The 26,495-nt window shown below is 38.8% G+C and overlaps 1 protein-coding gene across 10 annotated transcripts in view; it reads right to left on the bottom strand.

Moving 5' to 3' along the window:
• Positions 1-26,495, bottom strand: part of HNRNPC (heterogeneous nuclear ribonucleoprotein C) — a 60,129-nt gene that overhangs the window by 7,930 nt on the left and 25,704 nt on the right. For 8 of the 10 annotated variants that reach the window (XM_047735348.1, XM_047735346.1, XM_047735353.1 and 5 more), the window contains 3 exons: positions 22,828-23,105; positions 15,513-15,627; positions 14,863-14,910 (listed from right to left, as the gene is read on the bottom strand). In XM_047735348.1, coding sequence (XP_047591304.1) covers positions 14,863-14,910; positions 15,513-15,627; positions 22,828-23,068 — 404 coding nt within the window. In that variant the 5' untranslated portion in view covers positions 23,069-23,105. The remainder of the gene's footprint in view (positions 1-14,862; positions 14,911-15,512; positions 15,628-22,827; positions 23,106-26,495) is intronic. The other 2 variants (XM_047735356.1, XM_047735355.1) reach the window with 1 other exon arrangement.

Here is a 26,495-nt window from a genome sequence, read left to right as displayed (position 1 = left end):
CTGGGATCAAGTCCCACATCGGGCTCTCTGATCAGCGGAGAGCCTGCTCCCCCACCCGCCCCCGGCCCATGCCTGCCTCTCCGCCTACTTGAAATCTCTCTCTGTGACAGGCAGAAAGAAAGAAAGACAGACAGACAGAAAGAAAGAATATAAATGATCTATGTATGACTGAAAAACAGCAAGCCCTGCTCACCTTAATGATAAAGGGGCAAAAGGACAAGTCAGTATGCTGCAAAAGATCATTCAATGTATAGTGGCACTGAAGCTATTAAATTTTAAAGAAAAAACAATTTGAATAAATGGTTCTACAATCTTTAATAAAGAATCATGGGTTTAGTATTTAGGGGTATTTTTGAAAACTCAGTAACATCTGTAATTCAATATGTACAAATGAAAATTGCCTCACTGACTTATTTGCAACTCTGAGAGGCGGGGAAAAATAAACCACACCCACTCATTTTAAGATGCACCCAATTATATGTATTCAAAAAAATAAAAGCTACAATTTAACAAGAGTCCAAGAATCATAAGAAAATACACTAATTTGTCTTGACAGACTCATCTGGCAAGCTATGTTAATACAAAATCAGGTGTTTCCAGGAAAGACAACTTGAAAATTCACCTGAAAATTTTCTAAACAAAAATAATCGGAGCAGTAAGATGGGGGAATGCTTCGATCAATCCATTCGGGAACAGTACTAGATTCAAGACTATGTACAAAAAAAATAATAATCTTTGCTTCTGCTTTTATCAAACCTTATATTAAGGTGACAATCTTTTTAACAGACACAATTTCCAAAGAATTATAACCTTATTCATTTGTTATAATATTAACATATATACTCCCCAAATGTCACTTAGGGTCTTTTCCAAAGGTAGTGTCTTAAAAACTGTCAGTGTGGTGCAATTTTTTTTATAAAGCCAACATTAAAAGAGTATTTATTGAGAATATTGTTTATGGACCACATGTTAAGAACATGTAAGCCCATCCCAGGCCAGAAGAGTACACTTCTTTAGCTGCCAAAGAAATTTCTTTTAAGTAGTTGTTTGAGAACACAGATTTGTGGTTGCCAGGGGCTACAGCAAGTTGATAGAAAAGTGCTTCAAGGTAAATTTTTGGGAGTATGGAAGGTTCTCTACCTTGATTACACTGTTGATACTGTACACCTTGTTTATACTATGTTAAAACTGTAGAGAGTAAATTCTGCTGTTATGTAAAAAGGTATCTTATTTTTTTTTATCTTTCCGTTCTTGAAATAATCTTATAGTGTTTCTGTCCCAACCAGCATCATCAAAACCTAGCCCTGTCAAAGTCACCAATGAACCCCATACATTTTCTTAAAAAAGATTTTATTTAGGGGTGCCTGTGTGGCTCAGTGAGTTAAAGCCTCTGCCTTAGTCTCAGGTCAAGATCCCAGGGTCCTGGGATTGAGCCCCGCATGGGGCTCTCTGCTCAGCGAAGAGCCTGCTTCCCCTACCCCCGCCTGCCTCTCCGCCTGCTTGTGATCTCTGACAAATAAATAAATAAAATACTTTTAAAAGAAAGATTTATTCATTTGAGAGAGGGACGGACAGAGAGCACAAGCAGGGGAGCAGGACATGGGGCTCAATCCCAGGACCTGGAGCTGAAGGCAGACGCTTAACCATCCGAGCCACCCAGGCGACACCCCCGCCCCTGCCCGTAATACATTTCTAAATCTTGGATAACCCATCAATATTCCTTATCAACTTTGTTCTGAAACTGCAGGCTGAGTTCTCCAACTTCCTGACTGAAGAGAAGTCTCCAGTCACTTCAATTCTCATACTAAACACTACTAAAAATTCACGTGACCCAGGCTTAACTTTGCCAATTTCTAGATCTGCAGTGTCAAACTGAGTAATCATTAGCCACATGTGGCTATTCAAATTAAAATCTCAGTTCCTGGGATGCCTGGTGGCTCAGTGGTTAAGTGGCTGCCTTAGGCTCAGGTCATGATCACAGCGTCCTGAGATCCAGTCCCACATCTGGCTCCTTGCTCCACAGGGAGCCTGCTTCTCCTTCTGCCTGCCTGTACTCTATTTCTCTGACAAATAAAATCTTTAAAAAAAAAAATAAATAAAATCTCAGTTCCTCACTCACATTAGCCACATTTTTAAAATAAAGATTTTATTTATTTATTTGACAGAGAGAGAGAGAGAGAGAGAGAGAGTGAGTTTGTGTGTGTGTGTGCTCCCTGCTGAGCAGAGAGCAGGATGAAGCTGGCCTGTTAGAGGACCCTGAGATGGTGACCTGAGCCAAAGGCAGAGGCTTAGCCCACTGAGCCACCCAGGCGCCCACGTTAGCCACATTTTAATCAGAACAGCCATATGTGACTAATGTCTCCCATACATTAACCACGTAAATACAGAATATTTCTATCACCACAGAAAGTTCTACTGGACAAATGTTCTATTTTGTTATTTCCACAGATACCTACTGCCTATATGTAATTTCCAAAAACAATTTAGAATTCTGTAATTCTTCAATCTATAATAAAACCATAATCTTTATGAACTAGTAAATGGTCCTTAGTATAAAGCGGCAGTTAACATTATCTCCCATGACAAGGCAGAACTGTAAGACATTGAAAACAGTAATAAACCTCAAAAATGTCAGTATCAGATATTATATCCAAAGACTTGTATTTATAACATACAAAGACTTACATTCAACAAGAAAGCCCAATACAAAAATGAGCAAAGGATCTGAATACATTTCTCCAAAAATAAACAAGTATCTAATAAACACACAAATACACAAAGTGATTTTTAAAAATTTTTTAGTAATCTCTACATCCAATGCAGAGCTTGAACTCACAACTGAGATCAAGACTTTCATGTTTTTTCGACTGAGTTAGCCAGGTGTTGCTCAAAATCACTACTTTTTAAGAAAATGCCAATCAAAACCACAAGGTTAATTAACACTGTTCACTCTCAATTAACACTGTTCACTCTCAAGTTAAATAATAAGAACAAATAGTAACACAACAAATGTTGGCAAAGATGTGGAGAAGTAGAATCCTCAGACATGGCTGATGGGAATATAAAATAGTACAACTGCTCTGAAAGTATGGCAGTACCTCAGGTTAAACATGGAAATACCATTAAGGCCCAACAATTCCACTCATATTAGTATACGCAAGAGGAATGAAAACATGTCTATGCAAAAATGTGTATACAAATGTCTATATAGTAACATCATTCAAAATGTGAAAAAACCTCCGATGTCCACCAACTGATGAATGGATAAACCAAATTTATCCATGGTATCATCCATACAATGGAATATAATCCAGCAATTATACTGCTGGATGGTTCAGTCAGTTAAGCCTCTGCCTCCAGCTGAGGTCATGATCCTGCATTCCTGGGATCTGCACTGGACTCCCTGCCCTCTCCCTGCTCATGCGCTTTCTCAAATAAAATCTTTTTTAAAAAGGGGGGGGAGGAAATGAAGTATAAACAAATGGTACAACATGGATGAACCATTAAGTATTAAATGAAAGGGCGCCTGAATGGCTCAGTCAGTTAAGCATCTGGCTTGAGTCCCATTATCGGGCTCCCTGCTCTGCCTGCTTCTCCCTGTGTCTCTTATGAATAAATAAAAACCAAAAGAATTTTTAAGAAGTATTAAGTGGAAGAAATCAGTCATAAAAGACAAATACTGTGTGAATCCACTGATATGAAATGTCCAAAATAGGCAAAACTATAAACAGAATGTGGTTAGTAGTTGCTAGGTCTGGAGATAATAGAGTAGAAAATGATTGTTAACAAGTAAAGTGTTTATTTGGGGGGAATGTTCTAAAATTAGAACACGGTGGTCATGACCACACAACTCTAAATGTACTAATTGAACTGTATACTTTTAAATGAATTTTAGGGGCACCTGGGTGGCCCAGTTGGTTAGGTGTCTGCTTTCTGCTTGAGTTGTGATCTCAGGGTTCTGGGATCAAGCCTGGGTCAGGATCCCCACTCAGTGGGGAGTCTGCTTCCCTCTCCCCTCCTCACCCACCACTGGCTTGTGCACTCTAATAAATAAAATCCTTAAACACACACACACACATACACACACACACACACACACACACACACAGAATTTTACAGGGGTGCCTGGCTGCCTCAGTCATTTAAACATCTTTGGCTCAACCCCACATACAGCTCCATACTCAGCAGGGAGTCTGCTTCTCCCTCTTCCTCTCCCCATGCCATGCTCTCTTAAAATCTTTTAAAAACACATATATATAATACAGATCTCTCTCAATGAAATTAATTTTTTAAAATTTACTTGAGAAAGAGAGTGAGAAAGAGCATGAAAGGGAAACTTAGAGGGGAGAAGCAGACTCCCTGGGGAGCTGGGAGCCTGATGTGGGACTCAATCCTAGGACTCCAGGATCACAACTTGAGCCAAAGGCAGTGGCCCAACCAACTGAGCCGCCCAGGTGCCCCCAATAAAGTTAATTAATATTTTAAAAAAAAAAAAAAAAGGGACGCCTGGGTGGCTTAGTTGGTTAAGCAGCTGCCTTTGGCTCAGGTCATGATCCCAGCGTCCTGGGATCAAGTCCCACATTGGGCTCCTTGCTCGGCAGCCTGCTTCTCCCTCTGCCTCTGTCTGCCAGTCTCTCTCTGACAAATAATTAAGTAAAATCTTAAAAAAACAAACAAAACACACGAAGACACATTAATGTCAAGGGAATGACAAAATTTATTTGAATTAAGAGTATCCTGAAGTAGGATTTAAAAAAGCAGAAGCTATCTTTGCATTAGGTTATAACCAGAACAGCATTTAATTCAGAATCATACAGCAGATTCTCAAGAGTCTTTTTAGATCATCATTTGCTTATCAGGTGTTTATCCTGTCTCAGCTTTCATACTATAGCCTACTGTCAAACCTAGTAATTAGACTCTTAATGTCTCTTGCATTCCCAAGTCCTTGACAGAAGAATGATTATTACTTGGCTGTGAATAACTGAGGGTCAAATGCTTCCCCAGGAAAGAAATATCTCCTACCTCCTTAAGAAGAGTACAGGGACACGGACACACACACACTAAACACCCCAAAATGAATATTAAGTGAAATAAAGAATGTGGTGTCAAAATTTTAAGTCCATAATAACCAGGTTTATATTGAAAGTATATTTGTACTAAACCATGCCCTCAATTAAATCCTCCTAGCAATGATCAGATTTCAAAGCAAAAAATAAAGAGGGGCTCAGAGCAAATGCAAAATTTCACCTTATGCTTAAAATGACACCTAGGCAAGTAGCGAAGAACCCTGCAGATCTGAATCACATGCCTTTCCAAGCAGATGGGTCTCACCCAATTCTTCAAAACCTAAATAGTTCCAGTGTTTTTCCTTCAGGTCCACTGCTACTCAGGAGTATCAGAAAAATGCAAAGAGGAGGAGGACAAGAGGATAGGCCCACTAAGTCCAGTAACATGAAGGGGGGGGGAAGAGCTTCCATCTATACTCACTGTTTATGTAATTAATCCAAAACCTAAAACTTTGTGTGCCTAGAACAAAATAAGTGCTTAAATATTAGTTTAGTACAATGGCTAGCCTCTTTCACTTGTCTTGCATTTCAATGGAGATCTAGCTCTCCACCACTGTACTCAACTACTTTTCTCCACTGTCTACCAGGATACCTTCCTAGAAAAGAGATATAAGAGAAGCATCAACATTTTCCCCAAACTTCCAACAACTCAAACCCTCTAAAACCTCCCTTTCATGTAACCTTTACTAGTATGATCTTAGTCATGAAAGATTAAAAAAAAAAAATCTAAGTTATACCACGTAATTTTCTCCCTACAAAACACTTACTCTCCTAATAACTCAGTAATTTACACCAAGACCAGTCTACTTCAGAAATTCCTGTACCTACTCTCCATTCCAACATTTACAATGTTAACTACTTAATACATCTTTTTCCCCTCCAATTTCTCTTTTCTAGCCATGAAGCGGTTTCTAAGTTATATCTGCCTATGGGGCATATGCTTAACATGCCATACACAAAGCCCTCTACAACCAACAATCTTTCTTTCCTCTTTTTAAAAAATTTTATTTATTCATTTGACAGAGAGAGAGCACGCCAAGCAGGGGGAGGGGCAGAGGGAGAGGGAGAGGGAGAAGCAGGCTCCCCACTGAGTAGGGATTCTGATATGGGGCTTGATCCGGGGACCCTAGGATCACAACCTGAGCTGAAGGCAGATGCTTAACCAACTGAGCCACCCAGGTACCCAACCAACACTCTTCCCAATTACAGCTGGATGCTTCCCCAAATACAACCAGATATATTAACAATTCTGTACCTCTAACCTATCTGTGGCAAAACCTCCTCCTTAGTATCAAAAGCAAGTTGAAATATAGCACTTTGTGAAACTACCTAGGGGCTCTTTAAATCTTACAAGAGCTCCACAAAAGAAAACATGACTCACTCTCCTAAGACACAATCCTGTACAATAAAGGGAACATAACAGCCGATAGGATATTAATTCCACATCAAGTTCTTCACTGTTATCATATAGTGCTTGATACAACAGTTTCTTCATTAGATAACATACAGCTTGTCATACACATACTATATTTGGTTATGTGAGTTGATGTATTCCATTCTTTATATTCATGGTGTGCTGGCATATTTACTTAGATATGGAATAGTTAACAGCACTCTGAAAAAGCTCTAAAGGAAGAATTTTTACAGTCCAGTCACTTACACGGTTTACATTATTATTCATGTACCATACGCAATGCGTGATATTTATTATAGTCCTCAAAGACCTCAACTAAATCAGGATCTTTTTTTTTTTTTTAAAGATTTTTTTTTTATATATTTGGGGCGCCTGGGTGGCTCAGTGGGTTAAAGCCTCTGCCTTTGGCTCAGGTCATGATCCCAGGGTCCTGGGATTGAGCCCCACATTGGGCTCTCTTGCTCAGCGGGGAGCCTGCTTCCTCCTCTCTCTCTCTCTGCCTCCCTCTCTGCCTACTTGTGATCTCTGACAAATAAATAAATAAAATCTTTAAAAAAAGAGATTTTTAATTTATTTGTCAGAGAGAGAGAGAGCGCGCACAGGCAGGCAGAGTGGCAGGCAGAGGGAGAAGCGGGTTCCCGGCCGAGCAAGGAGCCCGATGTGGGACTCAACCCCAGGAAGCTGGGATCATGACCGGAGCCGAAGGCATCCACTTAATCGACTGAGCCACCCAGTCATCCCAAAATCAGGATCTTTTTGAACCATCATCTGTTTATCAGGTGTTTATCGTGTCTCAGCTTTCATACTATTGCCTACTGTCAAATCTAGTAACTAGACACATTGTTTCCTGTGCTCCCAAGTTCTCAATAGAAGAATGACTGAGAATTACTTGCCTGTCCATAGCTGAGCACTCTTTTTTTTTAATTTAAACTGACATATGATTCACATACCATACAATAAACCCTTTGAATGTGTACACAAATTTATGCAACCATGATCATTATGTAATTTCAGAACAACTTCACGGGTTACCTCATAAGGGAAAGAAAAGTGGTATCACAACTGATTAAAACCCACAGCAATGGGACGCCTGGGTGGCTCAGTGTGTGGTTAAGCCTCTGCCTTCAGCTCAGGTCATGATCTCAGGGTTCTGGGATCGAGCCCAGCATCAGGCTCTCTGCTCAGCGGGAAGCCTCCGTCCCATCCCATCCCCCTCTGCCTGCCTCTCTGCCTACTTGTGATCTATCAAATAAATAAATAAAATCTTTAAAACAAAACAAAACCCATAACATTTCAATATTTCTCTAAAAATGGATGGTTTTATACTTAAGGAGACCCTAAATGTTTATAGAAATATTGCCACAAATACTAAACACTTATATACCATGCATACGTCAGCATACTTAAGAACTTTCAATTTTGCTTTAAAGGTTAAGATCCCTCAAAACAAACAAACAAACAAAAAAAAGAGCTTTAATGCCTGTGTCTCTCCAGCAATGTGCTAAAATAAAATATTTTTATTACAATACTTCCGGCACAAGAGCACATACAGCTTTCTAATGATCCATCATTTCAAAAGTGAATGACTAAAACTCAATGCGCAAAGAGACTGTAAATAAATTAGAAATAAATTTTAAGGATTTGGAAAAAGAAATCACTTTAAGTATTTCAAGGCAACTGCTCACACAAGAAGTCTTTTAGCAACAATGTTCCTAGAAGCAACAAGATTCAATAGGACAACTGAAATTGGATCTGTCAGAAGCTTTCAAGTTTTCACTTTCAACATCAACAAACAATAATGTTGTCACACACAGACATGACTTATGCAAATCCCCTGGTTTTATACATAGATGTCCATGAATAGTCATCACTAAACAAAAAACTACTTTTGGGGCTATATCCTATCAGAATAAAATGTTTTGATTAACGAATCTTAGTTTACAGTATATGTGAAACAGAGGGACAGTATGTCTCTCAGATATTAATAGATCTAAAATGGTAGTTCCACATCTATCAGCAATTATTAAAATTCATCCCAAAACCTCTAACATCTCTAAAATTAGGAATGGCCTTAAAAACAAAAACAAAAGGCCTAAATTCAGGTAATCAGTGAAAAAAGTAACTTATGGAAAAAACCTAGTAATAATCATTTGGACTTTTCCACCATTATAATGCAAAATCCGATCCTTATAATAATGCTAAGATATTAACAAATACATTTATTTAATTTTGGAAGAACGGCACCATTCCTGGTACAACATGTACTGAGAATCCTTTCAAACTATGGTAATTTTGGCACCTGGGTGGCTCAAGTTTGTTAAGTGACTGCCTTTGACTCAGGTCATGCATGATCCTGGAGTCCAAGGATCAGAGTCCCTTACTGGGCTCCTTACTCTGCAGGGAAGTCTGCTTCTCCCTCTCTCTCATGCTCTCTTTTTTTCTCAAATAAATAAATAAAATCTTTAAAAAAAAACAAAAACAAAAACAAAAAACTATGGTAATCTTAAATGATCACAGGTAACAGTTTTAAATATTCCATCCACACCCTGAATTAAAATCAGTGCAGGATGTAGCATAAAACTATAGAATCTGATTCCATTGTCTTCTCAGCAGACAACATATAAAATATAAGTGACTTGGTTAAGTCTTAACATTAGGTTACCCTTCAGTGTTTTGTTTTGTTTTTTAAAGATTTTACTTATTTATTTGTCAGACAGAAATCACAAGCAGGCAGAGAGAGGAGAAGCGAAGCAGGCTCCCTGCTGAGCAGAGAGCCTGATGCTGGGCTGATCCCAGGACCCTGGGATTATGACCTGAGCCCAAGGCAGAGGCTTTAACCCACTGAGCCACTCAGGTGCCCCAATTATCCTCTAGTTTTAAAGGTAAAGTATTTACAATCCTTGGGACTTGATCAGAAATGCCCACTCATCCCCAAACAAAAATACGAGTCATTCTAATTCTAAGAAAACACTGTTAATTACCTACTTCCTGATATCTAAAGTGTTTCTCCTTATAAAATACTCAATGCTTCCTGCATCCTTAAAATTTGTCAAAAATCAGACTAATGATGACTAAAATGCATAATGCCTTTATGAAGTATTCTGCTCTTGTTTCCCTTAAGCCCTGTTCCCTGATCCCTAATGGAAAGGGAAAAAAAAGAAAACAGATCCTGAAATCTCATCAAGCCTGCAAATCTATCAAGCAGATCAGAGAAAATAAAGGTGGCAGAGAAACATGCTAAAATACATAAAAATGTAACCCACAGAATCAAATCTGTGGAAAACAGATGAGATTACGAAATATTATTTTAAGTATAAATGGTACTGGGATTATGTTTATAAAAGCAATCCTTTTATCTTTTACTCTGCACTATTCTTTTTTTTTTTTTTTTGCAAAGGGGTGTGGGGGGCGCAAGTGAGAGAATCTTAGGCAGGCTTCACTTCACACCCAGTGTGAAGCCCAAGCAGGGACTCCATCTCAGAACACTGAGATCAGTATCAGAGCCAAAATGAAGAGTCAGATGTTTAACTGACTGAGCCACCCAGGTGCCCTTATACTGTTCTCTTTTATATATATTTAAATTGAGATGTTTTAGAAGACAGTAAAAAAATTAATTAAGCTGGGGCACCTGGGTGGCTCAATGGGTTAAAGCCTCTGCCTTCCGCTCAGGTCATGATCCCAGGGTCCTGAGACTGAGGCCCCACATCGGGCTCTCTGCTCTGCAGGAAGCCTTGCTCCCCCGCCACCAACCTGCCCCTCTGCCTACTTGCAATCTCTGTCAAATAAGCATATAAAATCTTTAAAAAAAAACATTAATTAAGGTGTCTAGAAAACAAACACTAATCATTGTTCATTTCACTACACATTAGCTGGTAAGACTGCTGTCACACATAAAGAACTTGAGTTATGCTACAGATGTTAGTTTTCTGGAAAGAGAACTGGTAGGGTATCCACAAGACCCTTCATTTTGGTATGTGTCAACAAAATAATATACTGCAGTATTAATAGGATTAATAAAATCAGAAGCATAACTTCCAGCAAATTTAACATGTAAGAAATCTGAAGATCTTGATAATAAATAGGAATGAATCCTCATGGTCTTCACTGGTTGTAGTTGTATTTGTTGTAGTTATATTTAACCACTGGTTGTGGGTATATTTATAATGCAATTAAAAAAAAATTTTTTTTTAAAGATTCTATTTATTTGAGAAGCAGACAGCACAAGTAGGGGGGAAGGGGCAGAAACCGAACATGAAGCTTGATCCCAGCACCTCAGATCATGACCTGAGGTGAAGGCAGACGCTTAACCCACTGAGCCACCAGACGCCCTTATAATGCAATTTATCTTTCATGTTTCCTTTAGTCTTCATAGCCACTCTATTAGTCGGCATTATTTCCATTTTAGAGGTAAGAAATCCGTGATTACATGACCTTGGTCATAAGCTTCTTTGCTAACTTTGAAGTCTTCGGATTCTTCAATTGTTCTTTCCTACATTCCATATCAGCTGCCTCTCTACCGTAAGAATAAGTAGAAGAAAGCTAGATGATAATGAAATGATCTAGGGGTTCTTGGTGGCTCAGTCAGTCAAGTGTCTCACTTTGGCTCAGGTAATAACCTGGGTCCTGGGATGGAGCCAGTCATCATGCTGCATCAGGCTCCATGCTCAGCAGGAGTCCTCTTTTCCTCCTTCTCCCCCAGCTCATGCAGGCTCTCTAATAAAATCTAAAACAAACAAAAATAAAAACAAACCCAACAACAAAACCCTAAAGAAATGCCAAATTTATGTCTTGAAACATTTATGTGAATTCGGTGTTCTTAAGGGTATGACTCAAGGGATTAGGCAGACACTGATTTAACCCCATTTACACAGGAAGACCCAGAGCTTTCAGTTCATCTTAGAGCCAATGTTCCATTCTGTTTTAATAAGGAATCCAACACAGATGACTTAGGATCACTATGTTAGCAACTAAGATAGTAGAAGTCTTAACCTTGCCAATAAAGTATGTTAAGAATGACTTCTAAGCATGGGGCACCTGGGTGGCTCAGGGGGTTAAAGCCTCTGCCTTCGGCTCGGGTCATGATCTCGGGGTTCTGGGATCGAGCCCCGCGTGGGGCTCTCTGCTCGGCGGGGAGCCTGCTTCCCTTCCTCTCTCTCTGCCTGCCTCTCTGCCTGCTTGTGATCTCTGTCTGTCAAATAAATTAAAAAAAAAAAAAAAAAAAAAAAAAGAAGGAAAAAAAAAAAAAGAATGACTTCTAAGCAGAAACTAATGCAATTTTCCTGATTTAGTTTTATTTTTAACTAAGTATGTTCATTTTCCTACTACAGACCTCAGTGATACACTTGAATTGGCTCTTTACCCACTACTGCCAGGTTGCTTGGTTATAGCAAGTGTCTTTCTAGGGGCGCCTGGGGGGCTCAGTGGGTTAAGTCTCTGCCTTCGGCTCAGGTCATGATCTCAGGGTCCTAGGATTGAGTCCTGCATCTAGCTCTCTGCTCAGCAGGGAGCCTGCTTCCCCCCCCTTCTCTTTGCCTACTTGTCAAATAAAAAGTAAAAATCTTTAAAAAATCAAGTAATACAGGGCGCCTGGGTGGCTCAGTGGGTTAAGCTGCTGCCTTCGGCTCGGGTCATGATCTCAGAGTCCTGGGATCGAGCCCCGCATCTGGCTCTCTGCTCGGCAGGGAGCCTGCTTCCTCCTCTCTCTCTGCCTGCCTCTCTGCCTGCTTGTGATCTCTGTCTGTCAAATAAATAAATAAAATCTTTTAAAAAAAAAAATCAAGTAATACCATCAGACTAACTAAAGGTATTCTCTTTCCTCTTGAAAAACTGAAGAGTAAGGCCAGTAGTGGCATTGCCACCAACTTTTAGGATCAAAGAGCAGTGGTAAGGGGCGCCTGGGTGGCTCAGTGGTTAAAGCCTCTGCCTTCAGCTCAGGTCATGATCTCAGGGTCCTGGGATCGAGTCCCGCGTCAGGCTCTCTGCTCAGCAGGGAGCCTGCCTCCTCCTGTCTCTCTCTGCCTGCCTCTCTGCCTACTTGTGATCTGTCAAATAAATAAACAAAACTTTAAAAAAAAAAAAAAAAGAGCAGTGGTAAGAAATTTGAAGGTATTTCTGCAAATCTCTAAAATTGCTTCACTATTTCTTCCTGTTTACACCTCTTTTCAATTAACCCTTTGGTAAGTCCTCACTCAAAAACAATCTTTTCTGAACTAATAGCGGGATGATGGTAGGGATGGTCTAAGTTTTACTGCCTCAACAGGACAACTAAAACTTTGGATAGCTACTCTCATGAAAAAGGTAGGATTGTACATGTTAAAAATCTCTATACACTCAATTTAAAACAGGAGGTTTCTTGCATTCCAGTTCGAGGTACACCCCCAAATTATTTATAATGTATACACATATATATAAATGTACTAGAATTTTTCTAAAGGGAGCCATGGACAAAGAAATAGGGTAAGAATTACAGAAATAAAAACTACTTCCTCATCCCTTATAATTGACTCTGACGTCACAACTTCAGAAGCTTTAAAAAAGTGTGTATATATATATATATATATATACACACATACATATACACACCAACACTCAAGAATCTACCTAGACCATGTGTACAAGGATCCTTAAAGCTATAGCTGGGCATTGAGTATTTTCTTAAGCAGAGAGTTGAGTGTAAAGAGCAGTTGCCTCGGGCACCTGGGTGGCTCAGTGGGTTAAGCCGCTGCCTTTGGCTCAGGTCATGATCTTAGGGTCCTGGAATCGAGTTCCGCATCGGGCTCTCTGCTCAGCGGGGAGCCTGCTTCCCTCTCTCTCTGCCTGCCTCTCCATCTACTTGTGAGCTCTCTCTCTGTCAAATAAATAAATAAATCTTTGGGGGGGGGAGCAGTTGCCTCAGATAAACTTAAGTCTCAGGGGCTTCAAGTCACTCACCCAATGATCACATTTTCATTAGCAAAGAGATGCCCAGATCTGTTCTGTTCTTAAATACCTTAATATTTTCAAAATATGAGAATCAGCATAGTTTTCAAGATATGTATTCAGACTAATAGACACAAAAATGTGAAGAAATCTCTAAGGACAAATGAAATAACCATTCTGATGATGCATGAAGAATACTCAAATCACACAACCTTAATATGGCATTCAAAGACCTTAACAATGTAGGCCCAAACTATTTTTCTAGCCTTATTTTTTTGGCCTATTAATGACTAGCCTGCTGCAGTCTGTATCTGTCTCAAACACAAAAAGGATACAAAAAGTATTTATGTTCAGGTCTTTACTCATAGTGTTTACTGACTGACTTGATTTCATTACCCAAATCCCTTGGCATGACTAATCTACTCAGTTCAAAAATTTTTCTTTTGGGAAAACATTCCCTAATCAAGAAAGCTATTACTTTTATTTCCAAAGCAGAAATTGATCTAACTGAAATTCTTATATATATTAACACCACACTAATGACTGGAATACTGAAAACCTAAGATGAAAAATAGCAAAGGAAAATTCATACTGGATCAAGTCCAGTGTAGGAGTACACTCCATATACTTCCATATAACAATGCATTATTTAAAAAGCAGGAAACCAAATAAACTTAGTATCTCCTTAATGTTCATTAAGACTAATGTTATCCGAATGCTAGTTAATACTAGTATCTTCTGTGTACTGTCATTCCCCAGTTAACTCGTTCCTATTATCATGTGTAAATCTTTAATTCATAACCATCCATAACATATCCCTATCTACACACCTTCCTGATTTTATTTCTCAACGAATACTAATGCTCTTCTGAAGACGTGTGCACGCACACATGCACACACACATATCAACCGCTGTTCCAACCACCTTGCCTTCTAGAATGGTGTCAACCACCACCCCCAATCTGCAAGTCTTCAACACTTTATAACCCCTAGAGCAATTTATATTGTTAATTCACTTATGTATGCTTACTGTATCCTATTTTGTATTAGTTGGTTTGCTCAATAGAGACTTAGGATCTTTTTTTAAGTAGTTTTGCTATAATACTCTACAATGCAAAGCCCAGTGGCAAGTATGCAATAAGGAAATAAAAAGGGAACATGGAAATGCTACGTAAGTCCTATTTTATCATTTGACAAGTCAGTCCTTACTTTTAGTTGGCATACGAATGCAAACAAAATACTAGACGTGTTCCCATATGCCCTGACAATATATAAACTGACTCTTTGAAATCAACAGAAATGTCACCCACCCTCGTCTACCCCTGACCATTTGCAGGATGGATTTTCCATTATATTTACAAAGAGGGTACCTCGAAAACATCTTTGTTATTCATTACAAGATAATGTTCATTACATATTAGAAAAAAATAAATGGTTAGACAAGACAAAACACCTTTAACATACCTGTCATAATAATCTCGTTGAAAGTCATAGTCCAAGTCAAAAGAGGAGCTGAAAAATAAATACCAAAGAGGATTAATTTGGAGCTGTTGATGTAAATTCACAATAGCAGATGGGAAAAACAAAAACAAAAAACCATGCAAAACCAACCATAACAAATAGATCAAGAGATTAGCATGGAATAATTCCCAATCATTTAAGCAACAAATCACTTAAATTCCAATCATCCTAGAAGCCACTGGACATGCAGCAGCTAATTTGCAAATTTAGGCACAAATCTGCTACAATTCCAACATAAAACATAACACTAATATAAGAACACTGAAAAGTACAACAGTAAACCAAATATTCTTATGCTATTCTCCTTCCCTTTCGTATTTCCCAGCTTCTTACAAACTAAACAACTCTTCTCCAAAGATTTCACTGTATGTTAAAAATACCAAACTGCTCTTTAGTAAATAAAAAAATCTCAGGGAATTCTAACAATTCTCTGGGAAATGGGCGAAAAGGAGGTATACTAATTAAAAATTAATAAAGCATCATTTTTACACAGATAAAACATACTATAGTTAACCCTCCCCACATCCAGAAAACAGATAGAGAAGATGCCCACTGATGGACACAATGCAGTTATAAATAATAAAGTTCCGGACCTGAGTAGAGGGGACGGAGAAGGGTGTTCTGGTACTGACCCGTACATCTCCGCTGCAGATCGTTTCACACCTGCTTTTCCTCGGTTCACTTTTGGCTCTGCAGCCAGATTAATATCTGAAAAAAAACAAAAATAAAGACAAAAACTTTAACGAAAACCCTGTAGGGGTAGTGTAGCGTCTTAAACTACAGTTTTAAGATGTGTAAGTAGTATATAAATCAAGAAACACTGAACATGATGTCCCATCTTTTCTTATGTAAAAAGGGCTCATGAATTTTTACAAGGCTAGGACTTAGTTTTTCAATCCTTTATCCTCTGTTCTGTAACAAAAAGGTATTCATTATGTATAAGACATATATACACTTATTATATATAAGACATGACCATTTGTCTTTGGTACCTTCTACCCTCAGTTCCCAATAAAATGAAACTCTCACTACTAAGAGCATATATTAGGAATGAATGAATGACCTCAGAGATATAAAATACATAGCAATTCACGAATTATTATGAGTAGGATACCCTTAAAGTATCCCCAAAGGTGAATTTTCATTCTCCTTATAAATAGGATCAGCTATAAAAGTTGAAAGATAGGGGCGCCTGGGTGGCTCAGTGGGTTTAAAGCCTCTGCCTTTGGTTCAGGTCATCCCGGGGTCTTGGGATTGAGCCCCGCGTCGGGCTCTCTGTTCATCAGGGAGCCTGCTTGCTTTCCTTCCTCTCTCTCTGCCTGCCTCTCTGCCTGTGATCTCTATCAAATAAATAAATAAAATTTTTTTTAAAAAGTTGAGTAATAGTTTAGATGACTACTATTCAGCCAATTGCTCAACAACTTTTCCATACACATTTGTGCGTGCGCATGTCTCTGTGTGCGCACGCACACACACATACACACACAAACCAAGAAAAGGGAATTAAGGGAACAAAGGAAAAAGTCCTAGGTTCCATAAACTTAATTTTAAAAACACCTATTCCAACATGGCCAGCTATAGTCCTACGACTCACTGCCTACCAAACAAAAGAATTCATGATCTCTTCCTTATTCTAACAAGAGTCCATTTGTCAAAAACCACCTCTCCAAAACTTAGTTCATCAAATGACCAACTGAAAAGACTTTTAGTACACTATTTGCTGAACATCATTACATTAATGAAGAATCTGAAGAGTTTCTGGTTCACTAAATTCATTTCCAATTTCTAGCACCTAATGTTAAGAACAACCTTGCCTTTACAGTTGACTTGTTTTTATCTGAGTAGGTTCCAGGCACAGTTTTCCCCACCTCTACACCTCCATCTCTTAAAAAAAAAAAAAAAAAAAAAAAACAAAACAAAACAAAACAAAACAAAAAAAAACAACGCAATTCTAAAATAAAAACAGAACGAGATTATATATCAAGTTGATTACACAACCTATCCCAACCTTTTCCTGAAGATAATTTATTTATCCATTGGAGAGACAGAGAATGAGCAGGGAGTAGGGAGAGGGAAAAGCAGACTCCTGCTAAGCAGAAAGCCAGATGCCTGACTGGACCCCAGGACACTGGGCCAAAGGCAGATGCTTAACCAACTGAGACACCTAAGTGCCCGGATTACACAATCTTATAGAATTATTCCATGTGTCCTTAACTGTAGTACTGAGTCAATATCCAGAATAGGATATATACTAATAAAAAATCTCAAATCTAAAAAAGTACTTAGTAATCTTAATTTTTGTAAAAAAACAAACAGGCATGGTTATTTTGAAACTGTGGAACTAAGCACATGTAAAATTGTTTTCTTTAAAAAAGTGCTTCCTAGTCTACTTACTAAAACTAGACAAAAACTATTAAAAATCAGTAATGAACACTCCCTGGTGCACAGACTGTGGCTTCTAGGTAATTCCCATTATTTTATTAAGTGGCAAACAGATTTAGTTCAAGAAATACATCAGAAGACCTGGAATATCTTGTGATGCCAGAAAGCAAGGATGCAATGAAATTATTATAAAACTAAGATCTCAGGGAGCGTGGGTGGCTCAGTGGGTTGGGTTTCTGCCTTCAGCTCTGGTCATTATCTCAGGGTCCTGGGATCGAGCCCTGCATCGGGCTCTCTACTTGGTTGGGAGCCTGTTCTCTCCCCGCACCTGCCTCTTTGCCTACTTGTGATGTCAAATAAATAAAATCTTAAAAAAACAAAAACAAAAAACTAAGGTCTCAAGGACACAGGATACACTGGTCACAGATGAAATATTCTGAGCTCTAAAGAAGGATATGTAATGTATTAACAAACACCAATTTAAATTATTAGAAATATTAACATTATGGGGGCACCTGTCTGGCTCAGTCTGTACAGCATGTGACTCTCGATCTAGGGGTTTTGAGTTCAAGACCAATGTTGGGTACAGAGCTTGTAGAACTTCAAAAAAACCCACACTCGGGGCGCCTGGGTGGCTCAGTAGGTTAAGCCGCTGCCTTCGGCTCAGGTCATGATCCCAGGTCCTGGGTTCAAGCCCCACATCGGGCTTTCCACTCAGCGGGGAGCCTGCTTCCTCCTCTCTCTCTGCTTGCCTCCCTGCCTACTTGTGATTTCTGTCAAATAAATAAGTAAAATCTTTAAAAAAAAAAAAAAAAAAAGGGACGCCTGGGTGGCTCAGTTGGTTGGACGACTGCCTTAGGCTCAGGTCATGATCCCGGGGTCCCAGGATCAAGAGTCCCACATCGGGCTCCCAGCTCCATGGGGAGTCTGCTTCTCCTCTGACCTTCTCCTTGCTCATGCTGTCTCTCACTGTCTCTCAAATAAATAAATAAAATCTTTAAAAAAAAAAAAAACAAAAAAAAAAAAAACAAAAACCCACACTCGGGCAACCTCTTCAGGGTCCCTTCCCTCCTTGGGAGCTTTGTACTATCACTTTGCTGTCGCTCAATAAACCATGCTTTGCTGCCCACCCTTCAAGCTAAAATATTGAATTTTTTTTTTTTTTAAGATTTTATTTATTTTGACAGACAGAGATCACAGGTAGGCAGGGAGGCAGGCAGAGAGAGAGGAAAGGAAGCAGGCTCCCTGCTGAGCAGAGAGCCCAATGCGGGGCTCGATCCCAGGACCCCAGGTTTATGACCTGAGCCGAAGGCAGAGGCTTTAACCCACTGAGCCACCCAGATGCCCCTAATGAAGAGTTTTTGAAAAAAATTTATCTGGTCCTTCCAACATGAATGGTATTTCAGAAAAAGCAAATATTAATGAGTTGTTCATTTCAGAAAAGTTAAGCAGAAGGAAATTAGAAATCTACTCTTTTGCAACCCCTTATGAAATACCTCATCAATGATCATCAATGGATGATCACCAGTAAGGTGGAAAATTGATGGCAAACTTTTATCACAGATGGATCAAGATGTAAAACCTAAACCTACAAATTATCCTTAACAGTACTAAAAATGGGCAACCATGTTAAGGTGTGTTACAATATAAAATACATTAACATTATTCACATAACATTTCCACCAAAAATAAATGGAATCTGAATTAAATCAAGCTTCTAGATCTGCACGTCCAATATAGTGAGCTGCTAGCCATAAGCCTGAATTCAGATGTGTCTGAAATATACACATTTACATTTCTATTGGACAGTGCTGCTCTAGATCTGGCAGTATTACACAAAACAGAGGTAGAGAACAAATTAAATGATACCACAAATAATCAAATCAGTAACCAATTAAAGGTCACAAATTTTTCAAACAGGAAAGGAAGGTATGGGGGAAACTCAAGACTTCAAGACATCTAAGGGGCAATTAATCGGGGGTGCCTGGGTGGCTCAGTGCGTTAAAGCCTCTGCCTTTGGCTCGCGTCATGATCCCAGGGTCCTGGGATGGAGCCCCACATTGAGGGGGGGGGGTCTCTGCTCAGCAGGGAGCCTGCTTCCTCCTCTTTCTCTCTCTCTCTTCCTGCCTCTCTGCCTACTTGTGATCTCTGTCAAAAAAAAGGGGGGGAGGGTAATTAATCAAATGCCTATGTGGACATGGACTGGATCTTGATCTGAATAAAGCAAGTTATTAAAAAAGTCTGAAATAATAAAGAAATCTAAACATGGATTGAATATTTGATGGTATTAAGGAATTATTGTTGAGTTTCTTTATGTGATAAGAGCAGTGTGGTTTACATTTTGTTAAAAGTTCTTATCTGCTGGATATATAAAGTCTTAGAATTATTCTAATGAAATTTAAAAGAAAACCAATAAAATAGATGAAAACATGACTAAATATTGGTATTTAACAAGGTGAGATGTACTTACAAATTCATTAAATTTCTCTACTTTTGTGTTGGTAAATTTCCATGACAGTTAAAAAAAATATATCATGAAAAACCCTGACTTCATTTTATGACACAGCCATTTTACAGATACCAAAGTTTTATACATGTGTTTTCTTATACTTTGGATATAGGACAAATAGGTATGAAAATTTCTTATGTATTCTCCAATTACAACTGTTCCATGGATCTTCAATGTCAAGGATTACAAGGTTCTCTAACTTCCAGTATTTTTCCATCCCAATCCAGTATAGTTGGGATTTTAAAAAATAGTTCGCATTTAAGAAGTGTTTACAAATTACACAATACTTTTATTCTAGAATGAGAGCTCTTTACGCAAAGAGCCACTGAGAAACAGTAACCAAACATTCAAAATAGTCTAAAAAGCTGTCGAGGGGCACCTGGGCAGCTCAGCCGGTTAAGCATCCAACTGCTGGTTTTGGCTCAGGTTATGATCTCAGGGTTGTGAGATGAAGCCCCAAAGGCCATCATGCTCTGTGCTCAGGGGAGGAGTCTACTTCAGATTTTTCCCCTTTCTCTCTAGCCCCACCCCTCTCTAAAAAAAAGAAAGGTGCCTGGGTGACTCAGTTGAGCATCTGCCTTCAACTCAGATCATGATCCCAAGGTCCTGGAATGGAGCCCTACATCTGGCTCCCTGCTCAGCTGGAAGCCTACTTCTCCCTCTCCCTGCTGCTCCCCCTTCTCCTGCTGTGTCAAATAAAAAAATTAAAAACTAAAACTTTAAAAATAAAATAACATCTTTAAAATAAGAGAGCTGCTCCTGTTATTAAGAATAATGCTGTTTACTCCAAGAGTGGAGCTGTCACTTATTTAAAAACAAAAAGTTGAAATTTTATAATAAATCATGTTTTGTAGGGGCGCCTGGGTGGCTCAGTGGGTTAAAGCCTCTGCTTCCGGCTCGGGTCATGATCCCAGGGTCCTGGGATCGAGCCCCATGTCGGGCTTTCTGCTCAGCAGGGAGCCTGCTTCCCCCCCCCCCCTCTGCCTACTTGTGATCTCTCTGTCAAATAAATAAATAAAATCTTTAAAAAAAAAAAATCATGTTTTGTAGTAAGTACTTATTAAATGATACAATCATTATGAAATGCTTAAGTTCTGTGTAGTACTGTAAGTAAACACCAACATGGAAATACTTCAGGGGAAAAAAATTCACAGCATCCTGAAGAGAGAAAGCCAGGTAGAAAATAAAACATTTAAGGTGGAATTCAACTTGAACACTATGCATTTAAAAAAAAGAAAAAGAAAAAACAACAATGGGGCACCTGGTGGCTCAGGTCATGATCTCAGGGTCCTAGGACTGAGCCCTGCATCAGGCTCTCTGCTCAGCAGGGAGCCTGCTTCCTCCTCTCTCTCTGCCTGCCTCTCTGCCTACTTGTGACTTCTGTCAAATAAATAAATAAAATCTTAAAAAAAGAAAATTAAACAAACAAACAAAAAAAACAACCACCTGAATACAAACTCTTGATAATGTTGAAAACAATATGAAAATTTAAATAAGCCACCACAGGAATCTTCAGAAAACTGAAGTCTTTTTATTTATTTGACAGAGAGACAGACACAGTGAGAGAGGGAACACAAGCAGGGCTCGATCATCTGAGCCACAGGCAAGGTAGACACTTAACGACTGAGCCATTCATGCGCCCCTAAAAAGTCTTAAGTAATTATGAATTGCTATAAACTTTATAAATCTAAAGTAGATAATTTTAACTGCTAAATAATACATTATCAACAATGGAACTAGCATTCTGTGGCACTCAAGATGTCTGTGTGCTTGTTCCCTTTTATTCATAAAGGACAAAAAGAAATGGACTTTTGTCTTACAAACCCTTCAGCTTCCCTAATACACACAGAAAAATATAAGCTATATAGGGGAGCCTTGGTGGCTCAGTGGGTTAAAGCCTCTGCCTTCGGCTCAGGTCATGATCCCAGAGTCCTGAGATCAAGCCCCACATTGGGCCCTCTGCTCAGCAGGGAGCCTGCTCCCCCCTCTCTGCCTGCCTCCTCTGCCTACTTGTGATCTCTGTCAAATAAATAAACAAAATCTTTAAAAAAAAAAAAAATAAGCTATATAAAATTAACTAGGATTCTGACAGCAAATCTTAGCAATGGATAAGCAGTCAAAATTATTCATGGAGATTAAATTCTACAATCATCAGAACATCTTATGTACTCTAAGCTCAGACCTCATTCTCAAATATCTGAACATGGTAGATCAGGAGACCCCTTACTGGTGTAACTAAGACCAAAAACAAAACCAGTTTGTACAGCTAATGCTAAAACATATGTAACACTAAGCATCTTTTATTGAGCATGACATGCTAGACTTACACCAGAAGCTTCTCATGAAACATCCTAATTAATCCAAATTCTTGGTAACACCAAAGTACTATTATCTCAGGTAAGAACAGATAACAGACTGGAGGTGCCTGGGTGGCTCAGTGGTTTAAGTGTCTGCCTTCAGCTCTGGTCATGATCCTAGGGTCCTGGGATGGAGCCCAGCATTGGGCTTCCTGTTCCATACGAAGCCTGCTTCTCCCTCTCCCACTCTCCCTGCATCTCTCTGCCAAATAAATAAAATCTTTGGCGGTGGGGGTGGAGAACAGGTAATAGACTGATATACTATACCTCCATTTTAACAGATGAGAAGGCTCAGCCAAGTTATGTAGACTGCCCAAAACACAGTTGTGCCAAGCAATCTGACTCCACAGACCATGAGTGACTAAGCTATATTGCCTTTGCCCATTCTACTGTGAGCAGGAGGACAGCTATTTAGGGCAGCCACTGTACCTTATGTAATGTCATTCCTATTTTCCTGACCTTACTCAAGACCACCAACTGGTTTATACCAGTCTCTGCTACACAGAAAGGAGTAAAATCCTTATTTAGCCAATTACAACTATAAACTTAGTATTTTTTCAACTTAGCTTAATGGAAAGTGAGAAAAACAGTAGCATGAACAGAAAAACTCATATCTGAATTAAACATATCTTCAACAAAGAAATACAACCCAGATCTTACCTAAAACCTGGCCAGCAATCATTCTGCCATCCTCTCCTGCCACAGCAGCACGGGCATTTCTCTCATTAACATACTGAACAAAGGCAAAGCCCTTATGAACAGAGCAACCCACAATTTTTCCGTATTTCGAGAAGATCGCCTCCACATCAGATTTCTTGACCACAAGAGTATTGAGATTCCCAATGAATACACGGGAGTTCATGGAGCGAGGATCTGTCTTGTTGGTAACATTGCTGGCCATTTTCTTTGATGTTAAGGTTCCTCACAAAGCTGAAAAACTGGATGGGGAAAAAAAAAAAAAACGCATTCAGGTTAAAAAAAGAGATTAGAACCAAAATACTCCTTGATAAAACTTTCTAGTCTTTATTTTGAACACTGTGACTAGAGTATCGTATCAGTCAACTTAATCGGCTCTCACAGAGGAAAGTATATTACTATTTTAGAGAGGAGAGCTCCTGAATATATGCACCCTTATACAAATTCAGTTCCATCTTCCCTAGTCTATTCCAGCAGTGCCAGATTATCATTTCAAGGGACTGTGGGTTGCGGGGGGGGGTGCTCTTCAAAGACAACTAGCAACACAATTAAGGGCATTATTCATTTCAAGTGAGCCCTCTCTGTTCTTAAGTCCTCAAGTAAATTAGAATACCTTGAACTCTCTATTATCAACTTCTCATAAAATTTTAACCCTCCTTTTCATATAACCTAACCATTTCCTGCCATATATCAAGAATTCCACCTTCTTACACATTGCTATTATTAAAATGAGTCTCACCTATTCCAAAGATATACAAAACTCTGCCCAAACCATTTTTAGCTAGATAAATGTGGGCAATAGACCCTCTCCCCTTCAAATATAATTAACTTTATTATACTAAGGCAATATATAGACCCAAATCATTCACTCTGGAAATATTTATTTCCAGGTACATTAAACGATTCAAAATATGCCAGAGATAACTTAAGTAACAATACATCATTTTATAGAATACAATGACTCAATCTACTTTTAATGTGATGATCTAGAAAATACAGCTGGGATATTTGTAATACTAGATGGTGATGATGATAAAACTAGCACATAGAACACTGCATGAATTGAGAGAGGACCAGGAGAACTAAGAAGAGTACCACTTTCCTCAAAACAAAAATTATCTTTTTTTAAAAAAATGTATATGAAGGTTCAGTCACATTATAATTACAAGGAGATTCATGTTCTATCACCTTAAGTTTTTTCAAGTAGAAACATTTTGACATTCTTTTAGGGTTTGTATCTGCTGCCCCTTCCCACTCCAACTACCAAACTTAAAACAGTTTAAGATGGTCCCACATTAGATTCAGAGTACCATTCTTAAGATTAATTTATTTTCCATTCATCCCTTTGAAACTCACATCAGATTAGTCTAGTATGTTATTTTTCCAATCCCCAGAAGAATGACAAACTAGTTCATGGATTACGTAAAAATATCTTCTATATATGCATATATGTGTGTAACAAAACAGGTAGTGTAACATCATTTATATAGATCACTGATATTCTGATCCTTAAAATACTATTCATTTCACAAGTAGTACTGATTTCTAAAGCTGTAACAACCGCTTTTCCCTCCTAGCCTTTCTAAAATTAAGAAAGTCTTTACTTGATTTTGGTTTCTGAATTATAGCTTTATAAACAAGTTAATTTTTCTTAGACTAAGCAATAAGAATTTACCAAACAATGGCACAGAGTTACCAGCACTCTTTCAACTATGAGTCCCAGAAAGCCTCCTCAGAACACCAAAAACAGAAACCTACTGAAAGGACTAATTGGTTTCAAATATTACTGCTGGTTATTAAGGTTTGCTATTAATATAAGAGGGGAGAACTCAAGCCAGTTTTCTACAATTATTTTCACAAAAATAAACATATTCTACATATTACAGTAAATAATAGTAACTAAAACGAAAAATCTTCCTAGATTTAATTAGCAATTACCTGTTGGTGAAGAGAATGGTTCTTTCTACATGCCATCAGCATACTGAACAAGAGTGTAAAACAAATGGACAATAATGTCCCCTTCAAATACACTCCTTGGAACCACAGAAGTCGATTTAAATGATTATTTTTTCACTTTTTACAAAGACGGTACATAGCTAGAACCAATCTAGAAGTAGACAATTTATTACATATAAAGAATGCCTTAGGATATTAAGGATTAAAACCCATGGAACTCCATCTGGAAAGGCTGATAAAGAAACATCTAGATACACAAGTAAAAAGGTGCTAACGATGATTACCATCTCTGAATTTAAGTATATAATTTTAGGGCGCCTGGGTGGCTCAGTGGGTTAAAGCCTCTGCCTTCGGTTCGGGTCATGATCCCAGGGTCCGGGGATCGAGCCCCACATCGGGCTCTCTGCTCCGTAGGGAGCCTGCTTCCTCCCATCTCTCCCTGCCTGCCTCTCTGCCTACCTGTGATCTCTATTAAATAAATAAAATCTTTAAAAAAAAAAAGTATATAATTTTATCTATTTTCTCCAATTGTATGTGGTTACTAAATTTGCTACAAGGATTGTTAATTTCTGTTAACAGTAATAACGACACGACCTCAGCCTCAAAAGCTTGGCTAAAGGATTTCATGCACATACTAAGGATTTAACCAAGGTATGAGCAACAGTAAAGACAGTAAAGACAAGTGAACCCACAAAGGTCCATTAATCCTGTTCCAAGGAACATATCTTCTAAAGAATAAATTACTACAAATTAATACATTTTTTTCACTGGACATTTACTGAATATCTGGTAAGTACTAGGTACCAAGGCTACTTCAAAGGAAAAACATGAAGAGCAGGATTCCTCACAGTTTACACTCTAATGATACCACTGTTCAAAAACTATTGAAGAGGGACCGTATTTCCCAAAATTTTACAAATACCAAATGAACTCAGGTCACATTTCACCCTACCTCTGAAATCTGTTGGGGGGGTGGTGGTGGATATAAAATGGTCAGTATCCTAAATGCAAAGAAACTAAGGCGGGGGGGGGGAACCCCTAGATTTCCCAGAACAAAACATCATCATAGTTTTTGAACCTTTCTGAATCCCCATATAAAAGCAACTAGATAAACTTGGGTGCCCAGGTACCCCAATCAAAATGCCATAATGCAAGCTGGTAAAGGGAAGCCAATAGCCCACATGTACATGGTTATCTACCACTGCAGGAGAACCAGAAAGACCTAGAAATGGAAGAATCCCCAAATACCCATTTAGTGGAAAGTCAAGGGAGCCAATTTTAAGAAAAGTAGTTGAAACAGGAAAGGTTTTTTTCTCTGCTCCAAGAATGCATTAGTACAAGGTACTGTAACAAAAATGTCTCAAGATGCCAGAGTGGCTTAGTCTCCACAATCTCAAGACTAACTCAGAGCCCCATGTGCAGCATTCCATTCTTTAAACCTTACCAACCCCCCAAAGTAACTACTATTCTTTGTAGTCACCACTTTAAAAATTTTTATTATTCGTGTGAGAGCGCCAGTGGGTGCGAAGGGCAAAGGGAGACTCCCTGCTGAGCAGGGAGTCAGATGTGGGGCTCCATCCAAGAACCAAGAGATCATCACCTGAGCCGAAGGCAGACACTTAACCAACTGAGCCACCTAGGCACCCCCTTAAATTCAAATTTATTGCTTGAAGAAT

Source organism: Lutra lutra, chromosome 7 (genome assembly GCF_902655055.1).
Source record: "Lutra lutra chromosome 7, mLutLut1.2, whole genome shotgun sequence".
NCBI classification, from domain to species: Eukaryota; Metazoa; Chordata; class Mammalia; order Carnivora; family Mustelidae; genus Lutra; species Lutra lutra.
Note: the sequence above shows the minus strand (reverse complement) of the source record. Positions and strands in the feature narration are given on the sequence as shown.